General features: G+C 46.6%; 2 protein-coding genes across 8 annotated transcripts in view; both read left to right on the top strand.

The window, feature by feature from the left end:
• The window catches only part of LOC140698323 (uncharacterized), a 26,828-nt gene extending 11,198 nt beyond the window's left edge, over nt 1–15,630 (top strand). For 2 of the 3 annotated variants that reach the window (XM_072968352.1, XM_072968350.1), the window contains 2 exons: nt 1,296–1,439; nt 2,478–14,085. In XM_072968352.1, the coding sequence (XP_072824453.1) occupies nt 1,296–1,439; nt 2,478–4,072 (1,739 nt within the window). In that variant the 3' untranslated portion in view covers nt 4,073–14,085. Of the gene's footprint in view, nt 1–1,295; nt 1,440–2,477; nt 14,086–15,493 lie in introns of those variants that run through there. The other variant, XR_012076066.1, reaches the window with a different exon arrangement.
• AURKC (aurora kinase C) lies at nt 14,278–18,142 on the top strand. Of its 5 annotated transcripts, none has more exons than XM_072968419.1 (8): nt 14,278–14,867; nt 14,989–15,095; nt 15,217–15,253; nt 15,494–15,685; nt 16,047–16,185; nt 16,578–16,726; nt 17,498–17,672; nt 17,840–18,142. In XM_072968419.1, the coding sequence occupies exons 2-8, from the start codon at nt 15,047–15,049 to the stop codon at nt 18,008–18,010; spliced, it is 912 nt and encodes a 303-aa protein (XP_072824520.1). In that variant the 5' UTR covers nt 14,278–14,867; nt 14,989–15,046; the 3' UTR covers nt 18,011–18,142. The 5 variants fall into 5 exon arrangements, with proteins under 5 accessions (XP_072824520.1, XP_072824519.1, XP_015105067.1 ...); XM_072968418.1 differs by having other exon boundaries at nt 15,214–15,253; XM_015249581.3 differs by having other exon boundaries at nt 14,278–15,095.

Genomic DNA, 18,142 nt, shown 5'->3' with positions numbered 1-18,142 from the left:
GCTGAGCCGTGGGTCCAAGGAGAGCCACGGGGGTGGCGGGGGAGTGTAGTCTGACCTCGGTTGGCTCCGTGAAACGCTAGTAATGGTTTCTCTGCCGCTGGCTCTTGGAGGTGTCACCACACAATATGTTAAAGCATAAAACTGCTTAACACAGCTTTTCCCTGAGTTGTATTGAATTTATACATTTGTTTGGGTAGAATTGTCGATTTTATATTATTAAATTCCGTTTTCCCGTGTTATATTGAGAAACAATTGATACATACCACTGCGTAAGTAAGGCATACAGCATGATGTTCTGTGTGTGTTTTTCATAGAGGTGTGGTTGACTTAGAATGTTGGGTACAGCCACGTGATTCAGTTATACATACAAATCTTTTTCAGATTCTTTTCCATTACAGGTTATTACCAGATGCTGACTGTAGCTCCCTGTGCTCTGCAGCAGGCCCTTGTTGGTTATCTAGTTTGTATATGTTAATCCCAAACTCCTAATTTATCCCTCCCCGCAGCATGGTGGTTTGACTCACACGTACTGAAGTGATCCCATTGCGGGTTCAGCTACCGTCCGTCTCCCATGCAGATACAGCACAACATGAGGGAGGAGAGACAGAAGGGGAAGTTGTTTCCTTGTGCTGGGGGTCTTAGGCTCATGCTCCCCACGGTGCTTAGCGGTGGTAGCTCCAGTCACCTGCAGTGCTCCCTCAGGTTGAAACTGAACGTTTCCACGACTTGACTACCTTTCTCTGATTTCACTTCTCCCCACGTTAAATTCTTCACTGATACAGCTCCTCTTTAATGCCGCAAGGAAAGTATTATCTTTCTCCATCTAGGTCATGTGTGTTTTGCCAGTATGTTCAGGCATACCAGACCCAAAATAGCTGTCCAGTCCTGCTCACTGCTGCCCCATGAGCCCCGTCCTGTGAGTCCTCACGGTGACCCGCGTCAAGACCATGGGATTCAGCTTCCCTTCCCTTCCACCTGCCCCTGGCTCTCATCACCGCCATCCTTGTGGTCTGCTGTGCCCCTGTACGTTCTGCCTCCTAAAGCCATAGTGTGCTCCCCGTTTTCTCTCTGTGGCAGCTCCTCTGGTGCCAGGAGGACTCCCCAGCCTCCTACTGCACATAGTTAGCCAAACTCAGGGTGAAGCACACAGGACTCCAAGATCACCACATCTGCCCAGGGCCTCTGCCGCAGCTACAAGTCATGGGGCTTCCCAGTCTACCCTCAGGTTTGATGATTTGCTAGGAAAACTCAAAAACTCCCTAAAACCTGTTACTCACAAATCATGTTTGTTACAGACAAAGGATACAAATTAGAAGAGGGGCCGGAGATGTTCCAAACACGAAGGTTCCGTGTCTTCAGCAACTTGTTACCTCCAGGAGTCGATGTGTGGCAGTATGTGCCCGGAGTGTTGCCACCCCAGGAAACTCACCAGAGCTTCGGTATCCAGATTTTTATTATGCCTTCATTAAGGAAGCATGAGTGGTTGGGTCATTATACACGGACTCTGCCTCTAGTCCTCCTCCCCGTTCCAGAGGTCCAGCCAAAAACTCGTCATTCAAAGCCTCAACTTCCTTTTTTTTTTTTTTAAAATGTTTTAACTGTTTATTTTGTTTTTGTTTTGGGGTGTAGATTTATTTACTTACTTTTACTGGAGGTACTGGGGATTGAACCCAGGACCTCATGCGTGCTAAGCACACGCTCTACCACTGAGCTATACTCTCCCCACTTCAGCTCTCTAATTACATGGTTGATCTTTCTGTGTGGCCAGAGCTTACCCTGACCTGAAGTCATCTCTTTAGCATAAACTATCTGGGGGCCCATAATGAGGTATCTGTTGGCATAAAGTATTGTGTATGTTCCTAGGGGCTCACCACAAACAACAAAGACATACCTGTCACTTTGGAGATTTACAGGTCACTTCCTTGGAACTGGGACAAAGGCCATACTTCTCTTTGGAGACAGTTCACTTTGCTTCGTGCACTTCTGTCTTCAGTCAGGGCTGCATCAGATGCCCTTTACTAGTGTTCTTACAGCAACACGGGGCGTCCTCACTTAAAGGCAGCTAACAGCGCACAGAGGCATTATTGCTCTGTCCAGCCATGTCCAGTGTGAGATCGTGGTGGTGTCTCCACCCAGACCCTCTGTCTCCTCACCTAGACTCTCCTACAGGGTCTCGCCTTGAAGGTGGCAACAGTCCAATGACCAAGAAGGAAAGAAATTACAATCCTGAGATTCAGAGGTAGCGAAACATAACAGACACAGGCACTATTTTCATCTCTCTCTTTTTTTTTTGCGTGATATAAACAAGATTTTTGTTAGCGAAGTAAAAACCAGTAGTGAAACACAGTACACTCCCAAGAGTTGGGAGCCAGCCAGTCCAAGAGAGAGAAAGTGGCTCATCTCTATTTTGTCCCTGATTTTTTTGTTTCTCTTGTGTCGGTGTTACTGATGGGCCTTGTTTACTGGATTTCTTTCAGGTGATGGTGGAAAACCCAAGACCGCAGAACCTACCACCTGTAAGCCAGCCCCGTTTGAGGGAGCCTCGTTCCAGGAGCTAACTCATGGAGCCCCAGGGGACTCCACGTTGGGCCAAACCAAGGGTCAGGATGGGCCTGTGGGGCCCCTTGGGCCAGGGAGAGAGCTGCAGAGCATGAGCCCCGAGCACGGCAGCTTTGGGACAGCCGATGGCGTGTGTCCAGGGACTGTGGAGGAGCCAGTCCCCCCGGCAGGTGCTGTCCCTGCCCATGGCGCGTGTGGATCAGGTAGAGATCTCATCGTTCAGGAAGAGGAAAATATCTTTAAATGCAATGAATGCGGGAAAATTTTTAACAAGAAACACCTTCTTGCTGGACATGAAAAGATTCACTCTGGGGTGAAGCCCTATGAGTGCACAGAGTGTGGGAAAACATTCATCAAGAGCACACACCTCCTCCAGCACCACATGATCCACACAGGGGAGAGGCCCTACGAGTGCACAGAGTGCGGGAAGGCCTTCAACCGCAAGTCATACCTCACCCAGCACCAGCGGATCCACAGTGGGGAGAAGCCTTACAAGTGCGGCGAGTGTGGAAAGGCCTTCACCCACCGCTCTAACTTTGTCTTACATAAGAGAAGACACACAGGGGAAAAATCCTTTGTGTGCAAAGAGTGCGGGCAGGTCTTCCGACATAGGCCAGGATTCCTTCGACATCACATCATCCACAGTGGTGAGAATCCGTATGAGTGCTTCGAATGTGGCAAGGTCTTCAAACACAGGTCCTACCTCATGTGGCACCAGCAGAGCCACACAGGGGAGAAGCCCTACGAGTGCAGTGAGTGTGGGAAGGCCTTCTGTGAGAGCGCCGCCCTCATCCACCACTACGTCATCCACACCGGGGAGAAGCCCTTCGAGTGCCTGGAGTGCGGGAAGGCCTTCAACCACAGGTCATACCTCAAGAGGCACCAGCGGATCCACACTGGGGAGAAGCCTTTTGTGTGTACTGAATGTGGAAGGGCCTTCACCCACTGCTCCACTTTCATCCTGCATAAGAGGGCCCACACTGGAGAGAAGCCTTTTGAGTGCAAAGAATGTGGGAAAGCCTTTAGCACCAGGAAGGACCTCATTCGACACTTCAGCATCCACACTGGAGAGAAGCCTTTTGAGTGCACGGAGTGTGGGAAGGCCTTTAACCGCAGGTCCGGCCTCACCAGGCACCAGCGGATCCACAGTGGAGAGAAGCCCTACGAATGCATGGAGTGTGGGAAGTCCTTCTGCTGGAGCACAAACCTCATTCGCCACGCCATCATCCACACCGGAGAGAAGCCTTATAAGTGCAGTGAGTGTGGAAAGGCCTTCAGTCGCAGCTCCTCCCTCACTCAGCATCAGAGGGTTCATACTGGGAGAAACCCCGTCAGCGTGACCGATGTGGGGAGACCGTTCACAAGTGGGCAGACCTCAGTTACCCTCCGAGAGCTCCTGTTAGGGAAAGACTTCTTGAATGTGACCGCTGAGGAAAATCTTTTGCAGGAGAAAACGTCTCCAGCAACATCTGACCGTTCATACCAAAGAGAAACCCAAGTACCTTCGCTGTGAGGAGACCTGTCACACAACGTCAGTAGTCACGTTAAGATGCGTTTTTAGAAATTAATGCAGCCTAGAGCCTTATTCTGCACGTGGGATTCCATCCACACGGGAGAGACCGGTGTTTCTTGGGCACAAGGAAAACTCAAGCTACACTTTTCTCCTCAGCTTACACTGCAGTGTTATCTCAGGAATTTTTATAAAAAGGAGGTGGAGATTTGGAGAAAATGAAATGCAGACACAGTTCCTTTGAGACTTCTCTGTCAAGCTGGCGGCACTTTGTCAGGGATTCCTTGGTTTACTTGGGTAAGGGGAATGTTTCTGAGGCCGAGGACCTTGACCCTTTCCGTGTCTTGTATATACATTCACTGCTGTCCGGTGTCAGGAGAGTTAGACAGGTAAGGGCAGGTATTTAAGTAGATAAGGACACATGTACGAATGGGCACATTTTATTGCACCAGTTAAGACTGTTTAAGACTTGTTTTTAAAAAACAAACTTCTTTTGGTGACTTTAAACACCAGATGTTCAGATTTTTATTGACCCATGCTGTTTACTTGATTGCTGGAGCTGTGTGGTGAGTCTTAAGATCAGGTAAAGTGAATCCTGTTATTCCTATTTAAATTGACTTAGCTTTCCTAGTTCCTTTGACTTTTCATATAAATTTTCAGATGCAAAAAGTCTTGCTCACATATTTATAGAAATTTATTTGAACTTGTAGAGCAGTTTGTCAGAAGCGGCACCATGATACTTCATTTATTTAAGTAAATCTTGGTATTTCATTACCGTCTCATGGTTTTCAGCTGAATATAGGTTCTGTACATTTTTTGTTAGGGTTTAGGTTGAGGTTCTGAGGACTTTTAAGTGATGTGCAAATTTTACCGATTTTTTTTTTAAAACTTTATTTCCCCATGGTCTTTAGAAGTGTACATAAAGGTAACTTCGGGGGTGGCATGTTGGTGCCATGCACGCTAGGCTGGACTCAATTATTATTTCTAGCCATGTCTTTGGATTGAATCCTTGGTACTTTGTGTATGGAAATTACTTCTTCCCTTCTACCTGGATACCTGTTACTTCCATTTCTCACTGCACCACCTAGGACCTCCCGCAGGATGCTGAGTAGACGAAGTGAGAAGGAGCGTCCTTGACTGCTCCCTGATGCTAGGGGGGGACGGTCAGTGTCTCATCAAGTACAGTGTTAATTGTAAGGTTTTTTCCCCCGTGGAGTTTTCCTATCAGGTCTAGAAAGTTTCCCTCTGTCCTTGCTTTGCTGAGATTTTTGTTTCCCTGCATGAGTGTTGGATTTTGTCAGACGCTGTACCCCCACCAGTTGCTGTGATCACCTGCCTTTCCTTCTGTAGCCTGTTGATACAATGTATTACATAGAGTTTTGCATATTGAAATAGCCTTGCCTCCTTGGAATAAACCTCACTTGCTTGTGGAGTATAAGTTTTTTTAATCTGTATTATATATTAAAGCATTCATTTGATTGTATTTTTTTGAGGAAGTTTTTTTCTAACCTCTTGATTGATGGTGTGTCGGTCTCGTTCATTTGCTTGTTTTTAACTGGTGTCATGGTCTGGTTTTGGTGTCAGAGTGAAAGTGACCTCCCAGGTTGAGCTGGGAAGGATTGTTCTGCCCTATTTTGCAGGAAGGCAGTGTGTGATTGTTTTTAATTACTGTTTTAATGTTTGATAGCCTTCTCCAGTGGACCATTTGGGCCTGGAGATTTTCTGGATACTTTTGATAAGTATGGAACTATTTAGAGTATCTGTTTCATATTGGATAAATTGGATAGGTGTCCTTTTCAAGGAAATGTTTCATTTCATCTAAATTTTCTAGTTTGTTTGTAGACTTGTTGGAAATATCCCCTTGTTATCTTTTTAATGGCACGGTTTATGCCTGACTTTGGAAATACATCAATTCTCTTTTTAATCTTTGTCAGTCTTTCTAGACATTTCTCAGTCTTACTGATCATTTTGAAGCATTTTATTACCTTTTCTCTATTACCTTTTTGGTTTTAATTTCACGGATTCCTGTGCTGATCTTTATGATATACGATCTTCTGCTTTACTTTGGTTGTATTTCCCTCTTATTTTTTGAGGTGGGTGCTGAGATTATTGATTTGAAGTTTTTTTTTCTCTTCTAATATAAGCTTTAAGCATTACAAAGTTCCCTCACAGCACTGTTCCAGTTTTACTTTACAAGTTTTAATTGCAGTTTATTCAGTCCTAAATACCCCTTGATTCCTTTAGACTTCTTGTCACCCGTGGATTATTAAGAAGTATACTGCTTAACTTCCTAGTGTTTGGAGAATTACCTGGTATCTTTCTGTTACTGATTTCCTGTTTGTTTGGTCTGACTGTTTAAATTTGTCAGAGTTTGTTGTATGACCCAGGATATGGTATATCTCGTTGAATGTTCTGTGAGGCTTCTGGAAAAGAGTGTGTGTTCTGCTGTCACCGGGTGGAGTTTCTGCAAACGTCCACCCAGTCCTCTTGGTTGTTGGTATCACTGAGTTTTTCTGTATCCTTGCAGACTTCCGTCTGTGATTTCTGTCAGTTGTGGGGAGGGTGATGAAGCCTTGAAGTGTCATTGAGAAATTGTCTATTCCTTACAACTTCTGTAAGTTCCTGCTTCGGGTATTTCGAAGCTCTTTTGTTTGGTGCATATGCGTTGAGGATGGCTATGTCATCTTGGTGTATTGACCCTTTTATCGTTATATAAGGCCCTTTTTGTCCCTGTGCACTTTCTTGCCTTTGAAGCGTGCTTTATCTGATGCTAATGTAGTCACTACTGTATTTTTTGATTAATGTTTGCACAGTTTAAATTTTCAGTAATTGTATTTCCAACCTTATCTATATCATTATATTTGAAGTAAGTTTCTTGTACCAGCATATGGTTGGGTCACACTTTTTTAATCCATTTTGCCACTCTCTTTTAATTAGTACATTTAGATCACTGAAATTTAAAATAATTATTGACACATTAGAGCTTAAGTGTACCATTTTATTAATTGGGTTTTTTGTTTTGGGGGTGGGTAGTGGGTTTTTTCCCCCCTTAATGGAGGACTGGGGATTGAACCCAGGCCCTCATGTGTGCCGAGCGTGCACTGAGCTCACCCTCTACCCCCAATTGGTTTTTTTGTGTGTGTTCCCTTTACACTGTTCCTCTTGTTTTCTGGTTCTTTTTGTTATTTGGGTTTTTTCCCCCACTTCCTGTGGGTTGCTTTAAGGTTTCTTAGAATTCCACTTGCTACATCTGTGATGTTTTTGATTATATGTCCTTTTTTTTACTCTAGGTATTATATATACATAATTTATCACAGACTGATACCAGCATTTTAGCGCTTTGATACGTAGAAACCTTCATTTCATTAGGTTCTCTGATATTCCCTGCTGATAAGTGTTCCAGGTATTTTCTCATCATACACTGAGCACCATATTATTGGATGTTGTAATTTTTACCTCAGCTGTCCAGGATTTTTCCCAAAATTGTTAAGAAGCATAGTCTGTTTACCTCTGCTTTTACCATTTCTGTTGTTCTTTCTCCATTCTTGAAGTCCCAAGTTGTTGTCCTTTTTTTTTTTAATTGAACTCTTTTTTAACCCAAGTCTTGTAACATTTCCCTTTTATTTGGCAAATTTCATGTAGCCTTTTTTCTAAGGTGTGTCTGCTGTTGACAAACATTTTTTCTTTCCTTCATCTAAAAATGTCTTTCTGTTCCCTTCATTCCTGAAGGATGTTTTTATGGGACATAAGACTTGGGGTCCATAGTTCTTTTAGGACAAGAGAAAGCATGTCTGTCTGTTCTGTCCACCATGATTTCAGATGAGGAGCCTGCCCTTCAACCCGTGGTACTCCTGTCTGTAATGCATCCTTCCCATCAAGAGTTTCCAAAGTGTTTTTCATTGTAATGTTCAGAAGTTTGATTAGGGTGCCCTGGCATGGAATTTTAGGGGTTTATCTTGTCTGCTGTTTGCTCAGCTTTTTGAATCATGTGGTGTATACTCTTTGCCAAATTTGGGGCATTTTTAGATATTAATTCTTCAAATATTTTTTCAGCCCCACACTTTGTCCTCTCTTTCCGGGACTCCAGTAACATGAATAGTAGATCTCATGTTCTTGTTCCACAGTACTCTCAGGCTCCCATCTTTTTGTTCCCCCCAGCCTGTTTTCCTCTGTTGCTCACATTGATTAATTTCCATTGACACCTCCTTGAGCTCACTGATTCCTGCCTCTCTCATATCTGCTATTGAGCTCACCCAGTGAGCTTTCATTTTTGTTTTTGAATTTTTCAGTTGTTTGGTTTTCGTTTGGTTCGATACATCTTCTATATTTCTGTCTAGTTTATAATGCCAAAGAAGGACTCTGAGGAACCAGGCAACCCTGTGTAGTCCATTGTTCTCTGGTAGTTTATCTTGATGTTGGGATAGAAATCCTAAATTTACCGAAGGAATAGAAGGCCTGGTATCCACAAGTATTTCTGAAAACAGATCTGACAGGTGCAGGTGACCTGACGATCGCTCAGAGTTGTGTTCTCCTGGGAAGATTTTTGTGTAAAATTCCCTAATCCTCCAAGACTTGTTACAGCCTCAGTAGAGGGAGGGGGTCACTCCTCTTCCAGGATCATTCTTCCTCTTAGTGGTTTAACACATTCTCCCCACTCCCCATCTTGTTTAGGACCTCTGTCTTTCTTCTCTACCTCCACTTTGTGGTCGTTAATATCTCCCTGTAAGTGTCCTTCTATCATAATCTACGCACTGAGCGCCATATTGGGGTTTTTTTTTTTTTTTGGAGGGGGTTAATTAGATTTATTTGTTTTTAATGGATGTACTGGGATTGAACCCAGGACCTCGTGCCTGCTAAGCACGTGCTCTACTGCTGAGGTATACCCCCACCCCCATACTGGATTTTGTTGTAATTTTTGCTTCAGCTGTCAACTGTGTTCAAGTCTCTAGTCTCACCCCCAGGTACTTTCTGCCTCACATGTCCCTTGAGTCAGTGGTCATCCCTCCACGCTTTCTCTGTATTTATACTCAGCCTGTATGTGTGTGTCACGTCGCCGTGGTATGGCAATGAACCTGTAACCAAAACAACACACAGACATACAGTGTTACTGTAGATCAGCTGTTGTTTTACATACATCAGCTCTTTTAACCTTTGGGATAACTGTGTGGTAGGTAATGTTGTCCCTGTTTTACAGAGCAGAAAATTAAGGCACAAGGAAGGAGAAGGAATTTATCCAAGATTTCACAGTCAATTAGTGTGAGAATTGGGCAGAGGGTGGGCGGGAGGTGATACAGGTCAGTGGTAGAGCACATTCTTAGCATGCTTGGGGGCCTGGGTTCAGTCCCCAGCACCTCCATTAAAATAAATAAATAAAAACCTAATTACCTCCCCCCAAAATTAAAAAAAAAGAAAAAAAGTGTGGGAATTAGGATTGGAGTTCCGTAAACTGGCCGTGGAATCTATGCGCTTACCACTTTCCTGTGTTGTCTCTCATGGGGTGGGTGAGTGTACCACTTCACAGTAGACCAGACCTTGGTCATTTGTCTGCAAAGTAATTTTCTCATTTGACAGCCCATCTTGGCCATCCCTTCAGATTGAGTGAGATATACCAAACTCAGTCTTTTTGATGGCTGCATAATCCATTGTAACTGTAGAAAATGCAGAGGGTTTGTGGTGGCGGGGAGGTGGGCAAGGACTGACGTGCATTTGGTTTTCAGTGTTGTGTGTACGGTGCCCCGATCCTCAGTGACTCCCTCTGTCTCCTGCCTTGTTGCCCAAGCTAGACACCTCACAGCCATTTTTCATCATCCCTACACTCAGCCGCTGCTCCATTTGGTTCTTTTTTTCTCAGTAGACAATATGTGTGTTTTAGTGAATGGCTACACACAGCAGGGTATTTTTATTATAGTATTTGGCTCCCTCTTAGTGTTTATACAAAGCTGTGTGTATAGTTGGCACTGTACGGGACATGTGCTGCCCGTGAAGAAAATCTACACACGCTTTTACGGCCAGATTGGAATCCTAATGAATGATTCTGTCATGTCACCCCCCGTTTCAGTGGTTTGCTAGGAAAACTCACAGTGCTCAGCATTTTGTTGCACTCAAGGGCTATGATTTATTTACACCAAAAAGAAGCAAAGCAAGCTCAGCCAAGGGAAGAGGCGCAAGGACTGAAGTCCAGAGGAACCAGGAACAGTCTGCAGTAATCCTGTGTCAGGGAGGTCACACAGGACGTGCTTAATTTAAACTTTATCGAGGAGTTGTGACAGTAGATTGAAATGTCTACTACGGAAGCTAATTAGAGCCCCAGTGCCCAGAGTTTCTTGGTGGGGATGTGCTTTCTAGCACATAAACCAAATTCTGGACCTCCATAAGGATGGCAGATGTTCGGTGTAGGCTGCGTGGTTACAGAAAAATTTGGGAACACTGAGCCACTCATTTCTGGGGGTGGCGGGAAATCTCCCAAAATCTAAGGTCCCAGACCTCAGCCCAGGGTGCACCTCGCAAGCTCAAAGAATAGCAATCTCAGGCCTGCTGTGTTAGGTCTTCATAGTGGCTTAAATGATTAACTCAGATTTCTGTAATGAACACTAAGCAAATACAATTTCCTACAACAAAAACTAAGAGTCATAACTTTGAGGTGAAGGCATTGTAACCAAATACAAAACTCACTAAGCCAATGTAGAACTTAACCAACTAGCCGGAACTTAATTCAATGATGACAAAGTACAGAGGAGGTCTGGTAAGAAGGACCTTGCCCTCCTGATACTGACGTACGCGTGTATGTGTGTGTGTACACCACTTAGGGCCATACATGTGTGTAAACGTGTATGTACTGGATGCGTATAATATATGAGTAGATGTGTGTGTGTATATATATATATATATATATATACACATATATATGTGTGTATATAATATGTATGGCTTCAAGTGGTCTGACTTGCAGATATACCCACTGTTGACCCTTTATAAAGATGTAAAGCCCAGATCCATGCTGTGTGTTAATATAGCACGTAAGTCAACAGTTTCTCATCTCTTTGTTCCAGCTATGGATACTCTGCCTGTCTTCAGTGGAGAGAGAAGTAAGGAATATGTGCGTATTCTGTGCACCTAACTTGAATTCAAGACTGCACTGTTTCAGGCTAGGCTCGGTCACAGTCAGGCATCCATGTGAGCAGGCAGCTCCAGCTGGGGGGTCCGCTCCAGAGACATGATGCTGGGGACCTCTGGTCTCTGCGAGTATGAGCCACTCCCTCTTTGACCCGCACTCTGGCCCACAGGTCACCTTTCCTGTCCCCGTCACAGGATGCTGCAGTGCCTCTGGAATGCTCATTGACCTCGCCCTTGTTTTGCGGGTTAAAGGCCTGTAATCTGTTTGCTCACAGGTCTGTTACACATCTCTCAATTAAATGGTCTGTGCTGAATTGTACACAGGCAGCTTCGCCTCCCTCAGAGCCATGTCAGGGTGGTTGGCCCTGTGGTCTGACTTCCTGTTTGTACTTCCTGACCTTGTTCTTACCTGCCGGGTGACTTTATTTTGGATATCCACATGTTACAGCATGTGTGTTTATTCTGAAGTTCTAACAGGTGGGACCTCTGGTCCCTAGAGCTGCTGCTCCTCCTAGGGCTGGCTCATTCCTCCAGGTGGCTCAGGACTCCCCAGCAGTGTGCCTGTCCCATGCAGACCAACCATTCCAGACCCCCAGAGCCCTCAACCACTGCCTCTGTCGAGTTCTTACTTCAGGACCCTCCCCTGGATACCCTGGCAGTCCCTACTCTCTGACTTGCACTGAAATTATCCAAACTAGCTCATCCTAAGCCTGCTTAGCCTGCTTGCTTCACCTTGTCTGTTCCTCCCAGCGAAACTTCCAGCCTTTGCCCACGTTGCCCCCCTCCGTTGTTTTGCCTCAGACTCGACTCTGATGCTTCCCCACGTGACCCTGTGAAGCCTGGCATGGCCCTCGCTCTCCCAGAACTCTAAGTAACTGTCTCTTCAATGGCAGTCTGATCTGTTGGCCTCATGTCAGCATAATAAGTCCTGTGTTTTAAAACAATACCAAAAGCATTAGAACGATAAATACTGAGAATTTAGCAAACCGGATCAGCCATTTCTGGAAAACGGTGTGAGTGCACCCAGGCAGATGTGATCTTTTAAGTTGGAACAGTGTGGAGAGCCAGGGACAGCAGAACTGTGTCCAGGTGAGCAGGTGGAAAGCAGGTACTGAGGGGCTGTGGTGTTAGTAAGATCCTGCTCATCCCCCCTGGTGTTTGGCTTTTATGAAGATTGTTCCAGGTGCCCTTCTCAAAAGCCAGCACTTGGACCAAGTGCAACTAACTGGGAACCACAAGCTCGTTAATCACAATGTCATAGTCTCCCTATATCATTTCTCCAACTTTTTCAGATTCGAAGGAAGAAGTGCCTTTTTCTCTGTGCTGTCTGCCAAGTCCCGCTACATTTGGTTTTTTTTTTTTTTGATCACCTTCCAGTTGACGGACACCCTTGTCACCTCTCACCCCTTTATGTGTAGCTGCTGCATCTTTCAACATCTCTGCTTGTTACTGCTCTTTCTGGTTCCATTGCATGTCCTTGCTTTTAGGTACAAATCTTCACACGCATTTGAACTGTGCTCTCCTCACTGTCTCTCCTTGAAACCTGGAGTCACTTCAGCAAGCATCACCCTTTTCCCCACCGTAGAGTCTGCTCGACCTGTGCCTGGTGTGTGATCTCAGCTGCCTAAAGCCTACTTGTCACCTGCAAGTTCTGTCCCTCACCCTCTCTGACTTGTCCTCACACGTTGCCCTGAGGGCCAGGCACCACTCTCTTCCCTACATCTCACTCCTTTCCTCCCTCTGCCTTTAACTGAGGAGCCCCTGTGGGACGGTTTTCCTCTGCTTGTAATAATTGTACGTCGCCATTACTGCTCACTCTACTTTTCTCCACTCCCCAGACCTCCTTACCTTCTGAACTGCTTTGCTAGATTCTCACCCTCTGCACCACCCTGGCCAGGGTCATCCGTGACCCCCACGTTTGTAAATTTTAACCCTTCTGAGTCACTATAGACTCCGGAGCTCTGATACTCATGGCTTTATTACAGCAAAAGGACACAGACCAAGATCAGCAAAGGGAAAGGCACGTAGGGTAACAGCCAGGAGAGACCAAGCACAAGCTGCCGGTGTCGCCTGTGCACGGGGACTCAAATTTTCAGCAAAGATGTGTGTCAGCACATTCAGTTGTCACCAACAAGGGGCACTCACCCAAGCTTCAGGGTCCACAGACTTCTTTACTGAGGCATGCAGTGCCTAAGTGACCGACCATGTATCAGAAGGCAAAGATAGAGCGTTGCCTCAGGCATACAAAACCCACCCTGCTCCGTGGGTCACACTGTTAGCATAAGTTATCTGGTCATGATACAGTGGGACCTACAGACAGAAGCATAAAAATCACCCTTACCAGGCAAGATACTCCAAGGACTCAGAGGCGGTCTTCCTGGAGCTGATCCAGGGTCAGTCCTTTCTTTGGAATGTGTAGTATTGGAGTAACCGGAGTAACGGAAGCCTGCTTAGTTAACCCTTTACTGCAGTGTCCACACACTGCCCCTGTCCCCAGCTCGAGGCCCTTGGCCCAAGCTCTGTTACAGCAAGACAGCCATGTCTGCCTGAGCATGTACACGGAGTAAGGCATTTCTGTAACAGGTGCACCATGGCATCCTCAGGAATGTGTCCAGCACCTGCAGGAGGCAGTGTGGGGTATGGATAGAATTAATCCATCCATCTTATTGGCCGTTAACACTCATATCCACGTTTTCTTTGATTACTAATCCTCTGATACTCTGTTATTTGTACTTTGTGATAAACCACCTCCCATCATGACTCTGGTTTAAGCCGTCATTAGCATGCATAAGGTCCTGGGGTCAATCCCCAGTACTTCCATTAAAAAACAAAGAATTCCATTTTAAATGTTTTTGGAATTTCTGTATATGCCAAACAAATAAACACGTGGACTGATTTTACTATTTGAGACTCAACATTGCAAACTGATTACAGGGTCCAACCTAGGTTGGTTGAATCCCTGGATGCAGAACGTGTGCACGAGAGGGGAGGGTGTCGCAGCCGTGCACGTCACCCCCACCGCCAGATGCCCGGGGCGGTCCTGGGCTGGGGGAGGCCGGCGGGTTGGGGCAGGGCCCAAAAGCACGGGCTATTGGGAGCCAGAGGCACAAATCTCAGGAGCTTCATCGCGGTGACCCTCACGTATGTAAGTGACTGAGGAGGCCCCGGGCAGTGGCCTGAGTCGTACACGCCGTTCGCGCAGGGGCCAGGGGCGCGTGCACGTGGTTCTGGAGCTTGCCAACTGCACGGGGCACCCCGGCAGCTTCCGGCGGTGGGTGTATACTGCGTCGGGTCACTCGATTCAGGAACGCCTCGCGCCCTCACGGGTGGATGTACCTGTTCATTCACGCAGGCCGTGTATATCCTACGCCCTCCACACCCCCCGCCTCCCCTTCCGGTTTCTCGTGTTCCCTCTGCTCCAGCGTTTTCGCCGGGGTTCCGCCTTCCGGTCTCCGTGCCCTGCCTCTCATTGGCCTAGCGCCCTCAGTCCCGCCCCCCAGCCACGGGTGGAAGCTCTCATTCCTGTCTCTTCTATTGGGCACGCTGCCTAAGCCTCAGAAATTTCAACCAATGGAAGTCAGCCAGGAACTACCCGCTCAGCCAATGGGGCTAACGTACACACTATAAAAGGCCTGGCCCGCGTACCCTAGGATCGTCCCCAACTCAGTAGTGGGTGTCTTCGCTGGTGAGCTGCGGGGGTCCCTTCCGGCGGTGCCGGCCCAGTCACTGCCCCGCGGCTGCCGTGGGAGCAGGTCGGCGTTGGAAGAGCCTCAGCCCGAGTGTGACCTCCTGCCACCCCTTTTCAGGACACCCAGTTCCACAGAACTCAGGAAGGCGTCCTCCTCACCACCATCTCTCCTTCTCATGAGCCATCCAGAGGCTGTTACGAAGTCGGGCCAGGGTCAAACCGCAGGTGAAAGGAGGGATAAGTACCAGGACCAGAGAAAGCGTTTATAAGAAAATCCTAGTGTCCGTTGTTGGGGGTGGGGGCGCACAGAAGAAAGTAGTGACATCTCTTGTCTTTTCTTCAGTAGCTGCAGCAGGTCAAACGATGCCCAGCATACCAAACATGTGAGCTCCTCTGTTTTGTATCTGGAGGAGGAAGGAAGTGGGACCGAGGGATGACGAGCCAGCTGCACGTGTGAAGTGTTGGCTCGTGGGACTGACGGTTATTGACCAAACAACTTGGCTGGGCCCTGGAGGAGGGAAAGGGGCCTAAGGAGGGTAAAGTGAGAGAGGAAGGCGAGCATTTGGGATCCCTGACTCCCCACCTACCTCCGAAACTGAGGCTTGTTTCTTTCCGTCTGTCAGGCGGCGCTTCACTATTGACGATTTTGAAATCGGGCGACCTCTCGGCAAGGGAAAATTTGGGAATGTGTACCTGGCTCGGCTCAAGGAAAGCCACTTCATTGTGGCATTGAAAGTCCTCTTCAAGTCCCAGATAGAAAAGGAAGGGCTGGAACACCAGCTCCGCAGAGAAATTGAAATCCAGGCGCACCTACAGTAAGGACAGTCTCTGTGTGAGATGCCTACACTTGTTCTTTTGTTTTTTGCTCTGTTTCCTCTTCCATCTCTGACATCTGAACTCAGCATTCCTCCCGCTACTACCCCTAACCAGGCCCTCTGCTTTCACCTTGAAGATTTTTCCTCTGCCGTTTATTCCAGTTACACCATGTAAAGCTCCCTGTGTCAAACACCCGAATCCTGATACCTGTTGCCTGTTTTCCCCTTGCAAACTTCCAGATCATGCTGTTATTATTCTGGTCCCAGCAGAATTTGCCCCTCGTGTGACCAGTCACTTGTAATAGCATCATGAATTGGGCCTCAGGGAAGAGTCTTGACACTTCTTCCTTCTGTCCTCCAGACACCCCAATATCCTACGCCTGTATAACTACTTCCATGATGCACGCCGGGTGTACCTGATTCTAGAATATGCTCCAAGGGGTGAGCTCTACAAGGAACTGCAGAAGAATCACACATTAGATGAACAGCGTACAGCCACGGTGAGGTGGGGATGTGGGGGGCTGAGGACTCAGGGGTTCGTGAATTTACTATGAGCTGGTGGGGGTGACTGCTTGTGGCTGTTATGAGTGTCACGATTGCTTTCTTTCCTTATTTCTGAATTTGATTCTATATATTTTACGTGACTCATATCCCACAGCTTCACACTTGAATACCTTAATCACCCCTAGAATATTAACAAGCAGTGTGTTTAAGTTTGGATTCTTTGGTTGTAAGCAACAGAATCTAACTGCACTATCTTATGGAAAGAAACATGAAAAGGCTATGAGGGAGTTCACGGAAAGAGGGAGCAAGAGATTTTTGGAGGGCTGCAGATGGGGAATCAGAGCATGGCAGGCTTCATTCCCAGACTGCTCTTTCTTTGCTCTCACAGATAATGGAGGAATTGGCAGATGCTCTGACCTACTGCCATGAAAAAAAGGTGATTCACAGGGATATCAAGCCGGAGAATCTGCTGCTAGGGTTCAGGGGTGAGGTGAAGATTGCAGACTTCGGCTGGTCTGTGCACACCCCTTCTCTAAGGTATTTCGGGGGTGGCACCCTGGGTGCCAGTTAAGAATGACCCAGTTTAGGGAGAGAGGAGCAGGAAAACAGATTTTTTTCATTCTTTTTAGGATGTGTTTGAGCTTATATGACTGTCTGTTTAAAGTAAATGAGTTAATGTATTTAAAAAACAAACAAACAAAAGTATACAGCTGACTCAGAAAACCCAAAATAAACCAAGATAATATAAAAGAAAAAAAAGAAAAAAGAATGACCCAGTTTAATTCATTTAACATATAAGACCCCGATACAAACCTGCATTTGTATTTAAATACTGCCTTTCAAATGCATATATTTCATAGGTATTTGTAGACTGAGAAAATGTGGTTCAAGCATATCTTTAATTTTTTAACCTCTGTTAACATATAACTTTACCAATAAGTTTCCATGTAAATAAATTAAGAACCACTGCTCCATAATTCCAGGAATTTCACTGTATAAGTCAACTATAATTAATTTACTTGGTTCCTCTTGTTGCACCATCAGTTTGTTCCCAATCTTCTTGTGAAAACATCCTGGATCATGAGCTAAATAATTGCTGAAGAATCCCAAAATATGGAGTTGGAAGGTCCTAGTACTTGCCTTCTCCAAACCTTGATCCATATTAAAACTTGGTGTTTCCAAACTCCTACGCTTGGGAGGGGACTGCTCGGGAGTTCCTAGGGTCTCCCGTCTCCCTGGAAGCTGCGGGAGGGGAGTTTCCCTTGTACTAAGACTCTGCTTGGTGCTCCTTTCTCTGCCCTCCTCCAGGAGAAAGACAATGTGCGGGACTCTGGACTACCTGCCCCCAGAAATGATCGAGGGGAGAACATACAATGAGAAGGTGGATCTCTGGTGCATTGGGGTGCTCTGCTATGAGCTGCTGGTGGGAAGCCCGCCCTTTGAGAGCACCTCCTACAACGAGACCTACAGACGAATCCTCAAGGTGGGATGGCCAGTCAGGGCAGTCGTGCGGGAGCTAGTCAGTGGGGGCTGGTGGCTGGGCTGCAGAGCCTGGGGTACACCCGCAGCTTCTCTACTAAGCTCCAGAACAGCACCTCAAGTGGACCAAGGAAAGTAACCATACTTCTCTTTCTTCTCTGGCCCCATCAGGTAGATGTAAGGTTTCCCCCATTAATACCTCTGGGGGCTCAGGACTTGATCTCCAGGCTTCTCCGATACCAGCCCTCGGAGCGGCTGCCCTTGGTCCAGATCCTGGAGCACCCCTGGGTCCGGGCCCACTCCCGGAGGGTGCTGCCTCCGTCTGCTCAAATGGCCTCCTGAGCCCTGTCCACCCCCATTCCTTTGTGATTGCCCATGGAGCACCCCTGGCTCTGGTCTCTCATCTGTCTTTTGTTTCTTCTCTTTTAAGATGCATCATGTTAGTTAATAAAAGCTGAATCATTCTGTACCGGG

Source organism: Vicugna pacos, chromosome 9 (assembly GCF_048564905.1).
Source record: "Vicugna pacos chromosome 9, VicPac4, whole genome shotgun sequence".
Lineage (NCBI taxonomy): Eukaryota > Metazoa > Chordata > Mammalia > Artiodactyla > Camelidae > Vicugna > Vicugna pacos.
The sequence above is the reverse complement of the archived record's forward strand: the minus strand, read 5'-3'. Positions and strand labels throughout refer to the sequence as shown.